At 37.3% G+C, this 18,263-nt stretch overlaps 2 protein-coding genes across 2 annotated transcripts in view; both read left to right on the top strand.

The window, feature by feature from the left end:
- LOC308525466 (uncharacterized protein) overlaps nucleotides 1-15,923 on the top strand; it is a gene marked incomplete at both ends in the record, with an annotated part of 32,609 nt that extends 16,686 nt beyond the window's left edge. Inside the window, one exon of the mRNA XM_081100283.1 lies at nucleotides 14,962-15,923. Coding sequence (XP_080956409.1) covers nucleotides 14,962-15,923 — 962 coding nt within the window. The remainder of the gene's footprint in view (nucleotides 1-14,961) is intronic.
- Nucleotides 7,873-8,808, top strand: LOC308524127 (olfactory receptor 51I1-like; the record flags this gene model as incomplete). Its single annotated transcript, XM_081098275.1, has 1 exon — nucleotides 7,873-8,808. One exon carries the CDS (start codon nucleotides 7,873-7,875, stop codon nucleotides 8,806-8,808), a length of 936 nt encoding a protein of 311 aa, XP_080954401.1.
- Nucleotides 15,924-18,263: the final 2,340 nt, after the last annotated feature.

Genomic DNA, 18,263 nt, shown 5'->3' with positions numbered 1-18,263 from the left:
TAAGTTCAATAGAATTAAAAAAAATTCCTGACAGAGCACAAAATAAGAAACTTCTCTGTTCCTCCAACTTTCTGATCTCTGCCAATGCTTCCCACTGATAAAACTTACTAGGAAGAGGATTATGAGAAATGCAGTTTGTAGCTTATCTTTGCTCACCAGTTCTAAGCAGACCATTGAAGGGCAGGATGGGCCTCAATGCCTACAAATAGAAAGCATATCATATTTTAGGCCTGGTTGATGAGTACACAATAAAGTATGCAGATAATGTTTTAGTGAGTTGTACACTTGAAATGTGTATGGTTTTATTAACCAGTGTTATTCCAATAAATTTAATTTAAAAATTTTAGCTAGCCCTGGCCTGGTAGCTCAGTTGGTTAGAATGTTGTCCGGATATGCCAAGGTTGTGGGTTTGATCTCTGGGCATATATAAAGAGCAACCAATGAATACATAAATAAACGGAACAACAAATTGATTTTTTTCTCTCTCTCTAAACAGTAAATTAAAAATCACTTTAAAAATTTAACGCTAAAATGGCTTATTGATTCCAAGATGATTTTAGATCTGCCTACTATAGTTCCTTGTGTGTGCTATTATTCTCCTACAAAAATCTTTAGCAAAATGGATCACAATTGCTTGATTTGTGCTTGTTGTGCTCACTGGACCATTAGCTTCATGAGGGCAGTAATCACTATCTTGCTTTCCATTGTGATTTGTTTGTGCTCAGCACAGGATCTAGTTTATAAAGTGGAATTAAAACTGCATTTCAAATGTTGGCCAGCAGATCCATAGAAAATAAGCCAAAATTTGGGGCCACATATGAAGGTGATCTTCAGTACACTGCCACCTGTCAGAATTTTACACTTCCCATGGATATTAGTTGAACTATGAAAAGTTGTCCTTGGAAATGGTGATTCAATATGGCTTGCTCTTGAAGGCAAAGTTCTCTAATGGTTAAGTTTTGAGCTTAGAAATGTAACTTTGTGAGTCAACAGCATATAGCTGGTATTTATGTTCATGAAAATGGAAATAGCATGTAGGGAAAGTAAGTAAAAAAAACGGTGAGATGCTCTCAAACAGAGTGCTAAAAGACCGTAGAATTTACAGTTCAGTTAGAAGAGGGAAATTTAGCCAAGAAGATTAGAGTAGAGGTAGATGAAATAAAAAGAATGGAATAAGAATATTAGGTCTTCAAACCCATGTGAGGACAGTATTTATAAAGGAAAAGAGGGTTTCTGGTTTTTATTTCACATGTAAAGAGCTTGAAAGTTGTCACTTCATTCTAACAAGTAAGTAACTGGACAGACTGAAGAAAATGAACAACTCTTCCAGTAACCATAAAAGAGGATCTAATGCTGCCCCCAAGATTAGAGAGCTAGACCGGTGAATGCAGGGCATCACAGCTTACGAAAATAGAGACTCTTGAGACCAGAATAACATAACCCAATATTGTTAATTGCTTCAATTTTTATTTCAACATGTAATTAATGCAATAGCAATACATTAATAGTTTAATTATAATTTTTATTACCATTGTCAGAATAAGATAGCATGGTTTTAAATTGGCTAATCCCAAGACCCAAGTTCTTTATCCACAAAATCAGGATATCTACAAAGCACAAAACACCTTAATAGCATTGGCAAATATTTTTAAGAACTTTCACTTAAATAAGCATTGTTAAGAATATGGAAATAACAGCTAAGCCCCTGAAATATGATGATTGGAAAGCAGCCAGAGAACTAAAATAAGTTCAAAGAACTTGCTATTATGAAATGTTTGCTTCAGCTCTTAACCTAGTCTTTCATCCATGACATTATTATCCTCTTTTGATTTCCATTTATAAAACATGTGTTCTAATTCTTGTTTACATAAAGTAGGAAGATGTACTCAGGACAGGACTCTAAGCTGCAGCTAAAGCATAAATGTTGCACGCATATAAGCTGTTATTAAACAGAGACCACTTAATCACTGTTTAATTTCAGGGAAAATAGAATAGAATCTTTCTCAGGGGAACAGGAAACCTTACCTCTAAACATGTGTTGGAAAACCTGAGTGCTGAGAGCACGTATTTAATTTTACCAAAAGACTTCCTCATTTGATGTAGTTGCTAAGTTATCACCTTTACATAAATGACACACAGAAATAAAGGCAATGAGAAGTATGATTCTTCCCTAACCTAAATGAATCTAGGTTGCTGAAATACAGGGACATTTCCCATGGCAACCAGACTAGGTTAGGGATCCTACTCATGAGCCTTTAGAATGCGACATGATCAAGGACATTGCCATGAGTGTCCTACAAAGTTACACTTTTAATTTTTTAGTGATAATTCAGAACACATGAGCAACTGAGAAGCTAAAAATTAGAGACTTGGTGTGGCAACTCTGGCTGCAAAAACCTGGCTGGTCTGGATATGGAGATACTACCTCAAGGGAGGCTGGGCAAGATCACCATCTATGGAGAATGCAGTTGGGACTAGACTGATGCAGTCAGTGCCACGTCCAAAAAAAAAAAAAAAAAAAAAAATCAAAGGTGGTTTCCAGGGACAAACAAGAGTTAAAGACCAAGGGTTAATATTAAAGGAAACTGGAAATGATTTATTTGGCAGTGGGATTCTGTTTGTGATGAAGAAGTACACCTGGATAATATTTTGAATGGCTACTATTTTAAAACTTTTGTCTAATTAAGTTCTCTTATTAAGTTATTTGCCCTTTGAAGCAAGTACAGTTATTCTGATTTTTAAGGAGAGAAAACAAGTTGAGAGGCCATTTACACATTCATGGTGAACAAGTAAAATTAAAGAGAAGAAAAGGCAGTGAAACCAGATGCCTTGACTTTAAGTTCTGTGGGTAATTAAGGAAAAGTCAATGCAGGGTGCAACATGACCCGCGCTCTGAACTGTGGTGACACAGCGAATGAGGTCCCTGCTTTCTCAGAGCCCAAACATCAGGAAAAACTTAGGAGAAACATAAATCTAGATTATAACCACAACAAGGAATATTGAGATTTCGAATGTGTCAAATTTCAAATATTGATATTGAGGTGATATGACAGAAATATGCCCTTGAGTCACTAACCGAAGAAAAGGACATTGAGATTTGAGTAAAAGGTCCAGATTCAAAGGGTCCCACTTTCTCAGTTACAGCACAAAGCAATTTCTGCCTGTGTCCATAGGACACACAAATGTCCCTGACCAATAAGTTTAGGAGATAACACTGTCATCAGAGTATTTTAGAAGGATCTTCAGACATATAATATTATACAAATACATATATGTATAGATAAAAATAGTATGAGCGTGAACATATACAGATATGGATTGCACCTTTTACTCAGATCCAGGAATTCTTTCCTTATGTTAGCAACTCAAGAACATTACCCCATCATATCACCATCTACATGAATATACATTCAATGGTAAATGTATTTGTGGGATATGCATGCTCATACATTCATGCAAACTTGCAAACAAAATTCTACTAAAGAAGCCTGGTTCTGCATTTACCTGCACACACATGTATGCGTATGCATGTGTTATGTGTACAACTGCATATATTTACATACTTGTATATGCACATAAAAAGATACATAGACATATCTTTACTAATGTACATGTGTCATCTTATTCTATATTTTCTCAGAACTTGACTTATGGTTTCACAAAGAGCATCTCCTGGGATCTGTTCTTGGTCCATTTATTCCTGCAGGCCCAGAGGCAGCATGTTTTTCTGGGGCTGGGTTTGCCTGTGTTTCTCAGGAGACTAATCATCAAAATTGGAGGGAGGAGGGGCTAGTTCTGGAGTCATGACAAATAACAAGACAAGTCAACTCCTACCTTCAGGTGGCAAGCTGGAGACCAGGACCAAATACTGGCAGGTGGGTTTTCATAGAGGAGAAGTGGAGCTTGCCCAGAGTTCAGTCTATGGGACCAGGAGGTTGGGAAATTGTTCAGGTGAGTGAACCAGGGGCTTTTGTTCTGAGATACAGCTCATTTCCAGCACACTTTTGATTTTCTCCTTCTCTTGTCATTAAAGACTCCTCCCTGAGGACATAGACTTCTGTCTAGAAAGGCTTACTGTGGCAGAGGAACACTTGGTCTGTTTTACTCATCCCCTCTGTTCTTTCAGGAAACCTGGGGCAGGGAAACCATCATTTTGTCCCCAAATCCAGTTCTTCTTAAACTGGATATTTAATTTAGTTTTAAAATTTATCTTCATTTCATAGGCCTATTTACCCTTCTCTCCTTTGCCTTCTATACCGGTAAGTCTTGTCCCCTCTATCCCATGATGGGGGCTATATTATCTCTAGGACCTCATCACTTTTAAACCCAACTCCTCGATGACCTATGCTCTTCACTTGTCCCTCATTTCTCTCTCTGGCTAGCCCAGCATGGCTTCTGTTCAGGCTTCCTTTCTCTCCTAACTTTGAGTTGCCACTGGACTTTGCATGTCATTTGGGGTGTCAATTTCTCACTCTCCCAAGTTGTCAAATGGGAATGATCAGGTCATTTTGAGTATTTTAAGGATACATAAGATGACGTGTACAATGATACATGCACATGGCACCCTTTCAGAATGCCTGATACATAGTACTAAATCAATGCATTTTCTTTTCTCATCAGAATTTAACTTCTTACATTTCCCACTTATCTCTCACATCTTATTCATTAGAAACAATCCCAGTTTCCTACAATAACAGCTCCTTGTGTAAATGAATAAAAAGGATTTACATTATTTTTCTGTCCTCAAAGAAGCTCTTGTTTGATTAAAGAAGACAGGTGCAGGTAAATTCTTCTTCAAATGCCCAGCGTATAACAATAACACTATATATTAGAGCCCACCTTCTTTCCTGTCACTCCTGACCCCTTTCTCCCTTCCTATTTATTAAGCCCTAGTGTTATGCTTAAAATATAGGATCCAGATCTTCTTTGGAGGAGCTTGCAGAGATCTGAGAAAAGTAACAAACAGCTGGAATGAAGGGAAGTACAGTGAGAGGCTATTAGAGAAAGTAACAATGAGTGAGCAAAGACATCACAGAGTTTACATCTGAACCAGATGTTATAAAACAATGGTGGACATTATATTTGTTTCAGAATGTAATTTCAAATGCCAACATTTTTATGAAAGAAAAGGAAAAAAAAATACCAAAGCAAACAATTATAAAAACAAAGCACAGGAATGACCTGGAGGAAAAAGGCAAGTTAGGGTGTGTCAGAAATTATAAAGGACTCAAGTTAAGGTACCAAACCTTCTTGGAGTTTAATAGACATTAAGAAGTGTGCCATTTAAAGAGGATACGGGTATGGATTATAAAGAAGATCTTTTCATCTTATCAGTAGTACAGGGAACAAAATTACTGCCCCTTATTAATTCAAATCAAAGGGTGATATTCACATACTACTACTTTCCTCTCCACCAGACCACTTTGCAGTGCCAAGAGATAGTATGTATTTTAGAATCAATTTTCTTCACTTTTTTCATGGTGTTTGCAAAATTTACACACTAATCAATAGATCATGAAGATGACAAATGCAAAGTTTAGGCTCGATCCTAGACCACTTTTCTCTCCCACAGCGTGCCTCATGGACAGACATGTTCTCTCTCAAACTTCACCAGCTTTCATTCACATGCCAGGTGATACTCAGTACTGAGAGCTTTACACAATGACTAATTTCCTGTGAAAATGATTTTTTTAATGATCAGAAGAACTTGTGGAAAACAGCAGACTTTTAAATATGTGTGAGATTCAGTGTCCCTCATGAATCAGAAATAGGGTCAAATGATTTCTTAGAAACATTCCAGATACTTGTAATGGCTCAATATTTTATAAAAAAATGTAAACTTGGTATCTTCAAATTACAAACTTTTAAGCAATTAAAAATGGCTTAATTGTAAAAAGATGAATATTATCTATAAGGATGGGGAGAGAAAAGTCTGAATGAAAAATAATTAGATAAAAATGAAATGCCTGACTTATATTGATGATTCATTTATTATCACTTTTATTATTTCACCAATATTATAATAAATTGAAAATATATTGTTTGCTACCTGCTCCATACACACATTAACTTGTTTAAAACTCAAAATAAAGCTATGGAGCTACATGTTAAGAGTCATCTCTGCTTTACAGATGGAAAAATGAAGAACAAGACTGAAAGTAACTGAGCCATGATTCCAACTGTGGCAATCCGACCCCAGAGTCTGCAGTCCTATCATTCATGCACAGTGATCTGAAATTCCAAAATTCATAATGAATTTTGAAATTCATTATTTCATATAAATTAGAAAGGATATAAGGCTCAGAATATCAGCATCACATATGGTTCCTTATCAAGGAGCCCTTCTGCTATCACTAATGTTCATCCCTCAGTGAGAAGTGGGTCTTCACTGAAGACCTAATATCTCCCACAAAGACCAATAATACTTTCTTATAGCTGGTGATTACTGCAGAGTTTATAAGACTATTTCTAGACATTATTATATTTATAATATATAATATAATTATATTATTAATATCATGATATTATATTATATTTATTTTACAAATATAAAAATCAAGCTCAAAGAATACCCAATAGAAATTAGCAATCAAGTGTTTAAAATCATGTTTTCAGATTCAGCTATAATCCCACCTTCCAGTACCTCCAGCTTCCTCATCTCTAATACATTTTCTCCTAGATTATGTGTTTTGTTTCAAATGTTGAGTAAAAGCTGTTCTCTTTACCTAATAAGTGGGAGATTTTTTTTTCCTCTCTCACATTTTTTCTAATGCAGAGAATTTGATTGACCTTCTATCCTGATGTATAGAGGTTCCTTCATAGATGCATCTTCTTGGTGTGCAGATGTCTCCTCTTCTCGATATATTTTTCTTAGATTATATAAAAAGATTAGGGTTGCCTTTCCAGGCAGGGTTTCAGAAGGCATCATTAATGCTGAGGTGGGGCATCCTAGATAAAAAATTTTGTCATTATTTCTGCAGTTTCAGAAATATGGTCTGAAGAACCATACCCTAGGACTCTTGCCCTTTGTACTCATGCCCTCAGTAAGCTTTGATTAACCACACTGAAACATGTGGATTGACAAGACAGACATTTTCAAATGGGAAGAATACGTCTTTCCATTAATAAAAATTCCAGTGGGCAAGATACTTATCTTCATTAACTTTTATAACAGTGGCATTGTTTTTACACTATGCTTCTGCACCTCCAACATATGTAAAAACCAAAGTGATCATCCAGAAGGTTGTGGAATGAACATAGATAATTAAGTCCATTTTAAGATGATTTATCCAGGTAAAGCTTTATAATTCAGTGTCTCCAATGGAGAGCAACCTTTGATCTTACTTGGAGTGGCAGGGATGGAGTTTAGAATCTTTATCTCCTGAGAAATTCTATGCTAACTTTGAATTTTATTCTTAACCTTTGTGCCCATCAGTTACTTAAAACCCAACATGCTTTACCAGGGGACTTATGGAGTGTCTGATAGATTACAGCTTTCTTTACATCAGTGTCTTCTGTAAACTAAAAAATACCATCTCTTCATAGAGACATGAGAAACATTCAGTTCCTACCAAATAGACACAGTGAAATCAGTACAGGGCTTAGTTTGAATTATAAAAGATGAACTATTCTGCCAGATTCCCTTATTCTGGAAATATACCTTTTTACAAGTCATGACTCCACATTTCTGTTTAATATTAAAGACAAAATGGAACAGGTCATGAATGGGAGGAAGGTTATAAGTTGTAGATAGTAGTAAACAGGGGAATTTGTGGGTCCTTCTCAGCCTCCAATAACCTTTGTGTGTCTCATTCTAGGTTGCATCCTTGGCACCTGCCTTGATCAACATCCCCAGACTCCAGACATAGGAAAATGTTCAACAGAAGTCAACTTACCCCAGAATATTTTCTGCTGACTGGCCTTCCTGGTTTGGAGGCCCTGTACCCTTGGTTTATCTTCCCATTCTGCTCCACATATGTTGTGGCCCTTGTGGGCAATAGTCTGATTCTGACAGTGATCCAGAAAAACACCTCTCTGCACCAGCCGATGTACCTATTCCTTGCTATGCTGGCCTTTGCAGAGCTTGGTGTCTCTGTTTCTACACTGCCCACTGTGCTGGGCATCTTCCTTTTTGGTGCCAGTGAGATCTACTTTGAAGCCTGCCTTTTACAGATGTTCTCCATACATTCGTTTTCCATCATGGAATCCGGAGTTCTGCTGCTCATGTCTGTGGACCGCTTCGTGGCCATCTACAACCCATTGCGGTACACTGCTATCCTGACCCCACCCCGTATTGTTGGTACTGGTGTTGCACTTGGACTGAAGAGTCTCATGCTCATGTTCCCACTACCCTTTCTCCTGAAGCGTCTGCCCTTCTGTGGCCACAATGTCCTCTCCCACTCCTATTGTCTTCACTCAGATCTAATCCAGCTGCCCTGTGGGAACACTCGGCCCAATAGCATTCTGGGGCTCTGCATCGTTACTTCCACTTTTGGTCTCGACTCACTGCTCATCGTCATCTCTTATGTGCTGATCCTCCACACAGTGCTGGGCATTACCTCTGGGGAGGGACGGCGGAAGGCCCTGAACACATGTGTATCGCATATCTGTGCAGTCCTTGTGTACTATGTGCCCATGATCAGCGTGGCTCTGGTGCACCGCTTCATGAAGCACGCTGCGCCTGCTGTCCGTCTATTCCTGGCCAATGTCTATCTTCTGGTACCCCCTGTGCTCAATCCCATCATCTATAGTGTTAAAACCAAGCAGATTCGCCAGGGACTAATTCAACTCTTTCTCCAAAGAAAATAATAAGGCGGTCAGTGGCGATGAGATGATTACCCTAAAACCAGTTATTGTCCTCACCAGAGAAGGTCTAGAGAAGGAGAGAGTGCACGTCACCTTGTCCAAGTTAGAAAGCTTGATAAGTGTGTAGAGAATGCACATTTTTATACCCTTTGTGTTGTAACCTAAATTAGAATTGTATAGTATTTTGTCAGCTATTTTGTTGTATGTGTCAACTCAAAATACACATGCTTTTTAATGCAGAAATTCTAATTTTTATCACTTCCCTAGATTCATGCTCTGAATGTTCGTGAATATAGAGACTTGAATAAGAATTTTTATAACAGTGATGTTTGAAATGAAATTTTAAAAAGGAAGTGGCCATTGAAAGGTAAATAGTTAAATGAGTTAGGATTTGTTCATATTATGGAATATTTTGCAGTTAAAAAAAAAGTCCCAGATGATAGGTGCTCAAGGCTTAAGCAAGAAATAGCAAATTTTATATGTAACACACACACACACACACACACACACACATGTATATTTAATAAAACTATTTGTAAAATAATTTAATCACAAAAAATTCAATTAGTTTATGTGTATAGAAACACATGGCAAATTGATAACAATAATAGCTCTTTTGGAGGAGTCTGTGCTAGTGAACAAAGGAAGCAAAATAATTCTCACTTTATTCATATTGTTTAAGAATAATACATTCACTGAGATAAAGACAATTTTCCCAAATTACTCACTGTGCCAGATAACTTTCTCTTTAGCATACTAAGATCAGTAGATGTATATGTATTTCTTCTAGGAGTTCTTTAGATACTCTTGACCCACATCTGAGCGTGTGCTCTAACGGGGAGCAGAATGAGCTACTCTAACCTTCTTTTATAATTCTGCTGATGCAGAGATAATTGACAGTGATGACATCTATATAACTTCATCATTTTATTGATTTAAGTTGAAATGGCAGATTTCTCTGTCCTCCAAGAACGAACCTAAATTTGTGGGCTTTTAAAGACATATTTTACATTATAAGAAACAATCATGCAAAATGTTAATGACTTGCCAAAATAGGTTTAAAGTGTTTTAAGAAATTGGAGGTGGGGGGATTTATACTAACACAAATTTCTGAAATACAATAAAAAATTCATAAGTTTTTCATGTGCAGGTATAATCTACTAAACAAAAAATGTCACATGGCTAGAAATTAATTTTTTGGGGGAGGTTGCTTTTTTAGTTTTAGGTGTTTTTTTCTTTGACCTATCTCACATTAAGTCCACAGGCCCAATGTTATGAAAGACCCAGTTTCGCTTTTAAGAGAGTGAGATATCTCACTGTAGTCCTACTGCTGACATTTTCATTGTGTCAAAAAGTAAAACAACTAAGACTTAAAAAAAAACACACAAGAAAAATAAAACAACATTTTATCCTAAAGAACCTTCTATCTTGAAACAGGATAGATATTATCTTTACTAAACTAGGGGAAAAAAGCATGACTGCATGATTATTTTAAAATGCATAAAATTTATGTAAAATTAAATTTTATATTCATAGTGCACATGCATTTATGATAGAATAAAATGTGTGTTGTCCGTGTTTACATATGTGGGGTATTGAGATTTTGTAGTTTTCCATTTATTATGGAAGCACTTCGTGTGAAATGCCAAATATATATTATGTTTGATACTCCAAAATTCCCAGTGTTTCTTAAAATATAAATTATATAATCCCTATATTTTGTTGCAGAAAAAGTAAAGCCTCCATTTAAAAAAAAAATAGTTGATAAAACACAATTACAATAAGCACAATTATAATAAATACAATAGCAATAAATTACAAATACATTATAATAAACAAAAACTCTAATTTTCATATATTTGTCAAGATAGAGATATGATTAAAAAAATGTAGAATGAGTGCTAAAAATGCTGAAAACTTATAAAGGAAAATTTGACCAACAATACCCCAGAACACAATCCTAGATTATAATGGAAAGTGACAATCTCCTGTTTGTGTCTATATTTGCTGAATGTTTAAAATAGGAACTGACATCTGGGGGAAAATATGTCAACATTGCAAATTCAGCTCAGTGTCCATGTACATCATTCATTTGATGGTCTTACATCACAGCTTCTGTTCCAAGGAAGTTTAATTCAATTCTGCTTCGTCCTCTCTCACTTTGTGACCATATCCTGGATCTAGTTATGAGTCAGAGTTTTTCTCTTCCATTATTAATGTCCATAGACAGTTTTATGTTCACAGATATTTATCTCCTAAATCCCCTCATTGTCTTGTTCAACTAGTATTGTTTGACTTTATTATGATCATGTCTCACTAAACCCTCCATTTTTCCAAGTCTCTCAGCTACCCTCAACTTTACGTACATCTGAATCTATTCTATCCACATAACCTTCTTTAAAAGCATCTCCTCACAGATTACACAGAGCCCTCTTTCTCTTGTTAAACCAGCAGCATAAAAAATATATTTTTAGAAAAACTTTAAAAGTCCTATAAATGTGTCATGGTGGATTTTTTTTCCCCCTTGTCAATCAGAAAATTGGCCAAAAAAAAAAAAAGGACAAAGCAAAACACAACAACAACACAATACAGCCATCTACAAATAATCAAAATTCATTAGTTCAGCAATTTCAAATTCTCTTTAACATTGGGTTCTGCAAGTGTTCACTTTATGCTCTCTCTAGTCACCTTATACTAGGAAGCCTATTTATCATGCTTTTAAGAACAATCTGCCCCCAATCCAATCTGGAACTTTTACTCACAATTGTTTTACCCTTGGATTCTGTCACCTCCTGATATTAAACACCCTTGATGTGCTCTAGATACCAACAATGTTGTGCCCTGCTCATTACTTGTTAAATGCATGTTTATAAAAGGCATAAAATTCAAAGTTGAGACTATAGTAGATCAATCCTATATAATAAAAGCCTGATATGCTAAGTGTCTGGTCATCCATTCAACCAATCAAAGCATAATATATTAATGATATGCTAAGGCTGCTCAACCACTCGCTATGACATGCAATGACCACCAGAGGGCAGACAGTCAACCAGTCGACCAGTCTCTATGATATGCACTGACCACCAGGGGGCAGATGCTCTGACCAGTAGGTTAGCTTGCTGCTTGAGTCCGGCCAATCAGGACTGAGTGAGACAGGCTGGACATGCCCTAGAGCCCTCCCATGGTCCCTCCCCAGCTGGCCAATATCCCACGTCCCTCCCGAGCCCCGTTTGTGCATTGGTGGGGTCCTTTGGCCTGGCCTCTGCCCTCTTGCAATCCAGGACCCCTCAGGGGATGTCAGAGAGGCAGTTTCGGCCTGATCCCGCAAGCCAGGCCAAGAGACCCCACTGGCGTATGAATTTGTGCACTGGGCCTCTAGTATATAATATAATTGATCTACTATAATAATAATTATAGTATTAGCTAACACTTATGGTGAACTTTATACAAGCTAAACACTTTTTAAAGCAATTTACATATATCAATTCTTTGATTCTCGTAGTAGATGAAGATCGTTACTATAAATCATTTCACAGAGGTAATGACTTTATACCCTTGCTGTTTTCCTTAGGCCCCCTGGACATTGAGAAGAGGTGATATAGTTAACTGGATAATTGCTCCTCAGGAGACTGAAGGACCTTTCCATTCCTTCACTCCCATAGCTAATCAGTTTGCAAGGAAGGGAGAAGCACTCCAGCCCCAGGACCAGAGAGATGTTAATGCCATTGTGGCAGAGACTTGCTGAAGTGAGCTTCCCCCTTCCCACTTGATGCTCAGAGGTCAGCTCTGCTTATGGTGAGTGTCTGAGGCCATAATTTCCCAGCCCTGCCAGTAGCTTCCAGGAGTCCCAACTCTACTCCATAATTAGCTCTCTAGGCTTTTCTATAATCAGTAGCCAGCTTCCTAGCTTCCTGAATCTGTGTGATAGAGCAAGAGGAAGCTTTCCTCAAACTTGATTGCAGGTAAAGAACAAAAGGAACAAACCAGAGAATACCATGGATTCTAGAAATAGTTTCGCCATCATAATATCTTAGGTGAGTTAAGCAATGCATCCATCTTCTTTATATGATCATCCGTAAGTTGTGTCCTTGTTTTTCCCTCAGAAAGATGGTCTGAGTGTCAGTGAGGCAATGATAAGGAAAGATCATTATTAGCAGAAATTTGGGGGTAGTTGGTCTTTGATTGATTCCTTCTGAGAATTCCTGAGAGAGACAGGAAGAGTGGGGGTTACTAATATTAAATGGTTACTAAAAGCTCACATTAAGGTGATAAATTGAGAGTGAAGGAACATTATCCTAGAGCAGGATGAACTAGTCTACAATGCTGTCTAATTTGGCCTGAGAAAGAAATGTTGGGTTTAGTGTAGCATATGGGAAGGTACATTTGATATTATGGAAATGGGAGGTTTTATTTCAGCACTATTATTACCTGAGTTTGGACAAGTTTTTCAATTTGAAGAGGCTAGGTTATTCCATCTTTACAATAAGATAATAGAATAGATGACAGTTGCTTGGAGAGATTTTATGTAGCTCAAACATTTAAAAACTATTTCTTTAGTGCTTGTCGAATAGAGTCAACCATAAACATTATATTTTTTACATGATTAGGACATAATAAGAAAACCCTATAACTATAATTGATGATTTCTCTTTCCTTGACAACTCATAGGCATTTTAGCTTCCAAGGAATATTTTATTAGAGTTATCTGTATAGGTACAATCACCCACCTAAACTGAATTAAAAAGTGGTGCTGGGGGAGAAAAAGTTTCCTACGGAAAAGATGCTGAGTGAATCAGTTTTTAATGTGAGTGGGAAGAAATCTTTTAATGTAATTAAGAAGACAGTACTTTGTGTGGAACATTCTGCTACAGCTTTATTTGGCCCATTTTCTAATTTTAAAATGGAAAACATATTAAAAATGAAATGAATGCACCATAGTACATGCCCTATGACAGTTAGAATGATGGATGGACTCTAAGAAGGAATAACCAATAAAAAATAAATATATATATTTAAGTTGCAGGGAACTTTTCTGAGTAGGGCCAGAATTCTGTGTTGCCAGGACCCTGTATGGTACATGGCATAAAGGAGTGCTGATTGGTTACAGATGTGCAGAGCGAAGAACTGAATAACTGGCATGTGATAGTGACATCCCTATAAGTGCAGCAGCAGCTGGGCTGAACGAAGAATTCACATCAGAGAAAATGCACACAGGATTTTAGCAAATGTGGAAAATGTGCATGTGCAAATATGTGAGCAGATGTGTGTGGTGTGTGTGTGTGGCGGGGGGGCGGGCGCGGGGTGCAGGGGGTCAGTGGGTCATTGAATGAGTTGAAAAATGCCTTCTTGTGCTCGCCCAGACAGTACTCAGTTTAAAACACACCCAATTTGGGGAGTTGTGGTTTTATTTTCTCCCCTCTGCTGCCTTCTCCTGCCCAGCAGAACATTTCTTGACAGTCCATTCCCAGTGTTACTGCAGTGTGCTCAGAGGTGTGTCTAAGCCAGAAAGAAGTCCCAATGGATGAGGTAGATTATCATTGAGAACTGAGTCAAGAAACTGGATATTATCATAACATAAATTTTTCATTAACATTAAGTCTGCATACAAATCTACCAAACTTGATTCCTGCCTTCTCCATTCTTTTCTAGTTTAATTTTGTAGTCGCTTGCTCCAGGCTCTAGCCACTGCCACTTCTCAGCCTAGATATATATATTCATTTATCAAGTACATTTAGCTGTTTTATATGCACTGTGCTCTTTGCCTTATATCTATGTATTTACCAGTAATATCTCTGTTCACCTATTTCTGATATTAGTCTATACTTATGCTGAGATTGAGTTTTCGTCAGGCATGTTCACACCAAGACAAGGCAGCCACTTCTTTCTTAGCAGATCCAAGGAGAACTACAATTTAGAGGAATAATTCTCTATCAGCTTTGAATTTCTCTGTGATGGAGACTGCAACCCCTTTACTGGTAGGAAGTTCCTGATGGTGTGCACCTGTCAGTTATCAAGTGTGAGATATTTGTCCACCTGTATCTATGAGCTTTGTTTTCTTCTTCCCTTTCCCCAGTGTCCAAGGTTCTTTCTCCGTAATAATGTTATCTCACTACTTTGTTTCTGATTTTCAAGGTAGCATCGATTTCATGGAATGAGATTTCAACATGAAGAACTCCAATAACTCTCTGGAATTCTTACCTACAACATTCATTCTGGTTGGCATCCCAGGGCTGGAAGAAGAGCACATCTGGATGTCCATTCCCTTCAGCCTGGTGTACATTATTATCTTCCTTGGGAATGGCACCATTATTCATGTCATCAGAACAGACGCTGCCCTACACCAGCCCATGTACCTCTTTCTTGCCATGTTGGCTCTGGCTGAAGTTGGTGTCTCTGCATCCACTCTGCCTACAGTGCTAGGCATCTTCCTCTTTGGAACCACTGAGATTAGTTTTGATGCATGTCTCCTCCAGATGTTCTCCATCCATTCTTTCTCCATTATGGAGTCAGCTGTGTTGCTGGCCATGTCTGTCGACCGATTTGTGGCCATCTACAGCCCACTGCGCTATACAGCCATCCTAACCCTGCCCCGCATCTTTGGCACAGGAGCTGTCATTGGGCTGAAAAGCATTATGCTCATGGCCCCATTGCCCATGCTCTTACGGCGCCTGCCCTTCTGTGGTCACAATGCCCTCTCCCATTCCTATTGCCTTCACCCAAACCTCATCCATCTACCTTGTGGGGACATTTCTATCAATAATATCTATGGGCTTTTCATTGTTACCTCCACTTTTGGGCTGGATTCACTACTCATTGTGGTCTCCTATGGGCTTATACTCCACACTGTACTGAATATTGCCACTAAGGAAGGGCGTAAGAAGGCACTGAACACATGTGGTTCACATGTCTGTGCTGTGCTTGCTTATTATGTGCCTATGATTGGCTTGTCAATGGTGCACCGTTTTGGTCACCATGTGTCCCCTTTGCTGCATGCTATGATGGCTAATGCTTATCTATTCTTCCCACCCGTTGTCAACCCCATTGTGTACAGCATTAAGACCAAGGAAATCCGCCGTGGCATTGTCCGAATGCTATCAGAGAGGAGATCCAGAGTTTAGACAAAGGACAAAGTAGGGAGAAACATTTTTCTATAACCATAAGTGATCCTAGATTGCACATTATGCAAATGGTGTTACCTCAAAATAGGGTGTCTAATAGGAGGTTCTCCATAAGTTGGCTGAACTGGAGTGGGGGTGAAAATGAATTTGGATTATGTGTAAAAGAACAGTATAAAGAATTTGTTATTTTAAAAACATTTTTTTTTGTGTGTGTGACAAGAGGTTTTCTAGTACCTTGCATAGCTGGAGCAGAAAGCAAGAAAGGTTGTTTATGAAAACATAGCACTCCCCTTAAAGAAAGGTAGTTAGGAGCTGGAAGGTGTCTGACAAATCTCTTGATCCCTGTTTTCTGGCAAAAGAGGAATTAAAATGAATTATATTCTCTTGAATTGTTGGTATGAGCTCAATAGCAATAGGACACACTAGTTAGCTCAAAGGAGGCTTCCCATACTGGCTCTGATGTGACATTCAGTCAACCCCAACAAGGTTCCAAATTGAAAATCCCAAAGATTACACATCTGTTCACAATGCAAAATTCTGAAGGTATCCCACCAGATTGCAAAATATTTAAAAGAGGCAAGTATTCATTTATGGACATTTACATTTTATATCTGATTAGATATTCTTTTATAAATGTTAGAAATAATGTAAAAAATTACATTTATATTTCTAGGGAAAGGAACTAAGACTTTTGAGATGCAAATATATACTAGGTGCTTTAATATTTCAGTCAATCTCCACAACAACCCTATGAGGTAGAATTAATGCAATTATGATTATTTTTTCAGATGAAAAGCTGATGTTTAGGTATAGTAATCAACTTGATCAAACCTATACATCTAAGAGCTGGCAGTGGAATCTAGCTGTGTCAAACTCCAGTGTCTAAGCTAAGCTATTAATCTCTAAACTATACTGTCAACTGAGCAAGAACTACAGTTCCATGGATCCTTTTTACTAGTGAGTCAAGTAACATTAATTGAGTATGCTCAGTGGGCCAGGTACAAATCTAGGCCCTAGAGATAAAATGGTAATCAAAAAGACAAGGTCCCTTTCTTTCCACATGAAGCTTAGAATATATATTATTTTCTAGTTCCATTCTTTTTCATCTTTATCACTCTATTTTCCTGAGGTCCAGTCTCAGAGACAACCTCAGAATCTGGCAAAATCCCAGAAATCACACAAGGAATTGTCTATAACTCTCTGGATGTCTATGAAATTCAATAATGAGTATAATCCAATATGACTTTATGGAACAATATCAAGTTTGATTCCATATTTTTCTGCCATTACATTTATTATCCTAACTTAAAATTTAGATGTTTTGAAACTACCTTGATCCTTTATTTCCTCAACAGGACAAAATGATAAGCCATTCTATTCAGAGAGTTATGAAGTTAAATTATGAATTAGAACATGAGAAAATGCATGAAATATTATAGGCATTTCCATATACAAGTGTATGTGACTTTATTTCAGAACAATCCTCCTACCAAGAACAATTAGAAAAGTTAGAGAAGTATGTTGTAAATGACTTCAGAGAGCATTCAGTGAAACAAAGATATAAGATTCTAAAGATAAGGAAAAGAGAAAAGTGAGCCTGATATTTAATATTACTTTCCCACTTTAGGAACTTGTTGATTTAAAAGTAATAGCTGGGCCTTAGCTGGTTTGGCTCAGTGGGTAGAGTGCTGGCCTGTTGACCAAAGGATCCTGAGTTCGATTCTGGTCAAGGGCACATTCACTGGTTGCAGGTCTTTCATCATTGATGTTTCTATCTAACTCTCTTTCTCCCTTATTCTCTGAAGTCAATAAAAATATTTTTTAAAATTAAACAAATTAAAGTAATAGCTGGTAAAATGAAAAGAGCTTACAGCAAAAGACTGGAGTGAAGAGAAACAAAAATTGGAACACAAAGATCCTCCTAGATGGGGAAACTGGTAAATTCCAAGGCATTTACTTGGACTCCAGAGAAGTTACACCTTGAAATAAGGGAAAATTAGAAATAGACTAGCCTAATATAGTTTTGTGTATTTTTTTTAAATCAACTCACTATCTAATTTTACTACTCTGTAAGAATTAAGGTGAACAGCCATTTCAGTTTTTTTCCCAGGATTTTCTCACTTTATCTCAGGAAGTACCATATCCTAGAAAATTCCTCAGCCATAAGGTGAGATTGTTGGTCACTTTAATCAGAAATAAAGTTAAATACTCTCAGTAGAAAGATATTAATCAGCATCTCAGATTATCCTTATAATTTTTCATGACAGTCATTGAAATAAAACCAGAAATGCAAAATACAAGAACTGAAAAAAATTAGGAGGAAAAAAAAGAGGTGAAAGG

This window comes from Myotis nattereri (assembly GCF_964212035.1).
Source record: "Myotis nattereri genome assembly, chromosome: 9".
NCBI lineage: Eukaryota > Metazoa > Chordata > Mammalia > Chiroptera > Vespertilionidae > Myotis > Myotis nattereri.
This window is presented reverse-complemented; position numbering and strand designations above follow the sequence as displayed.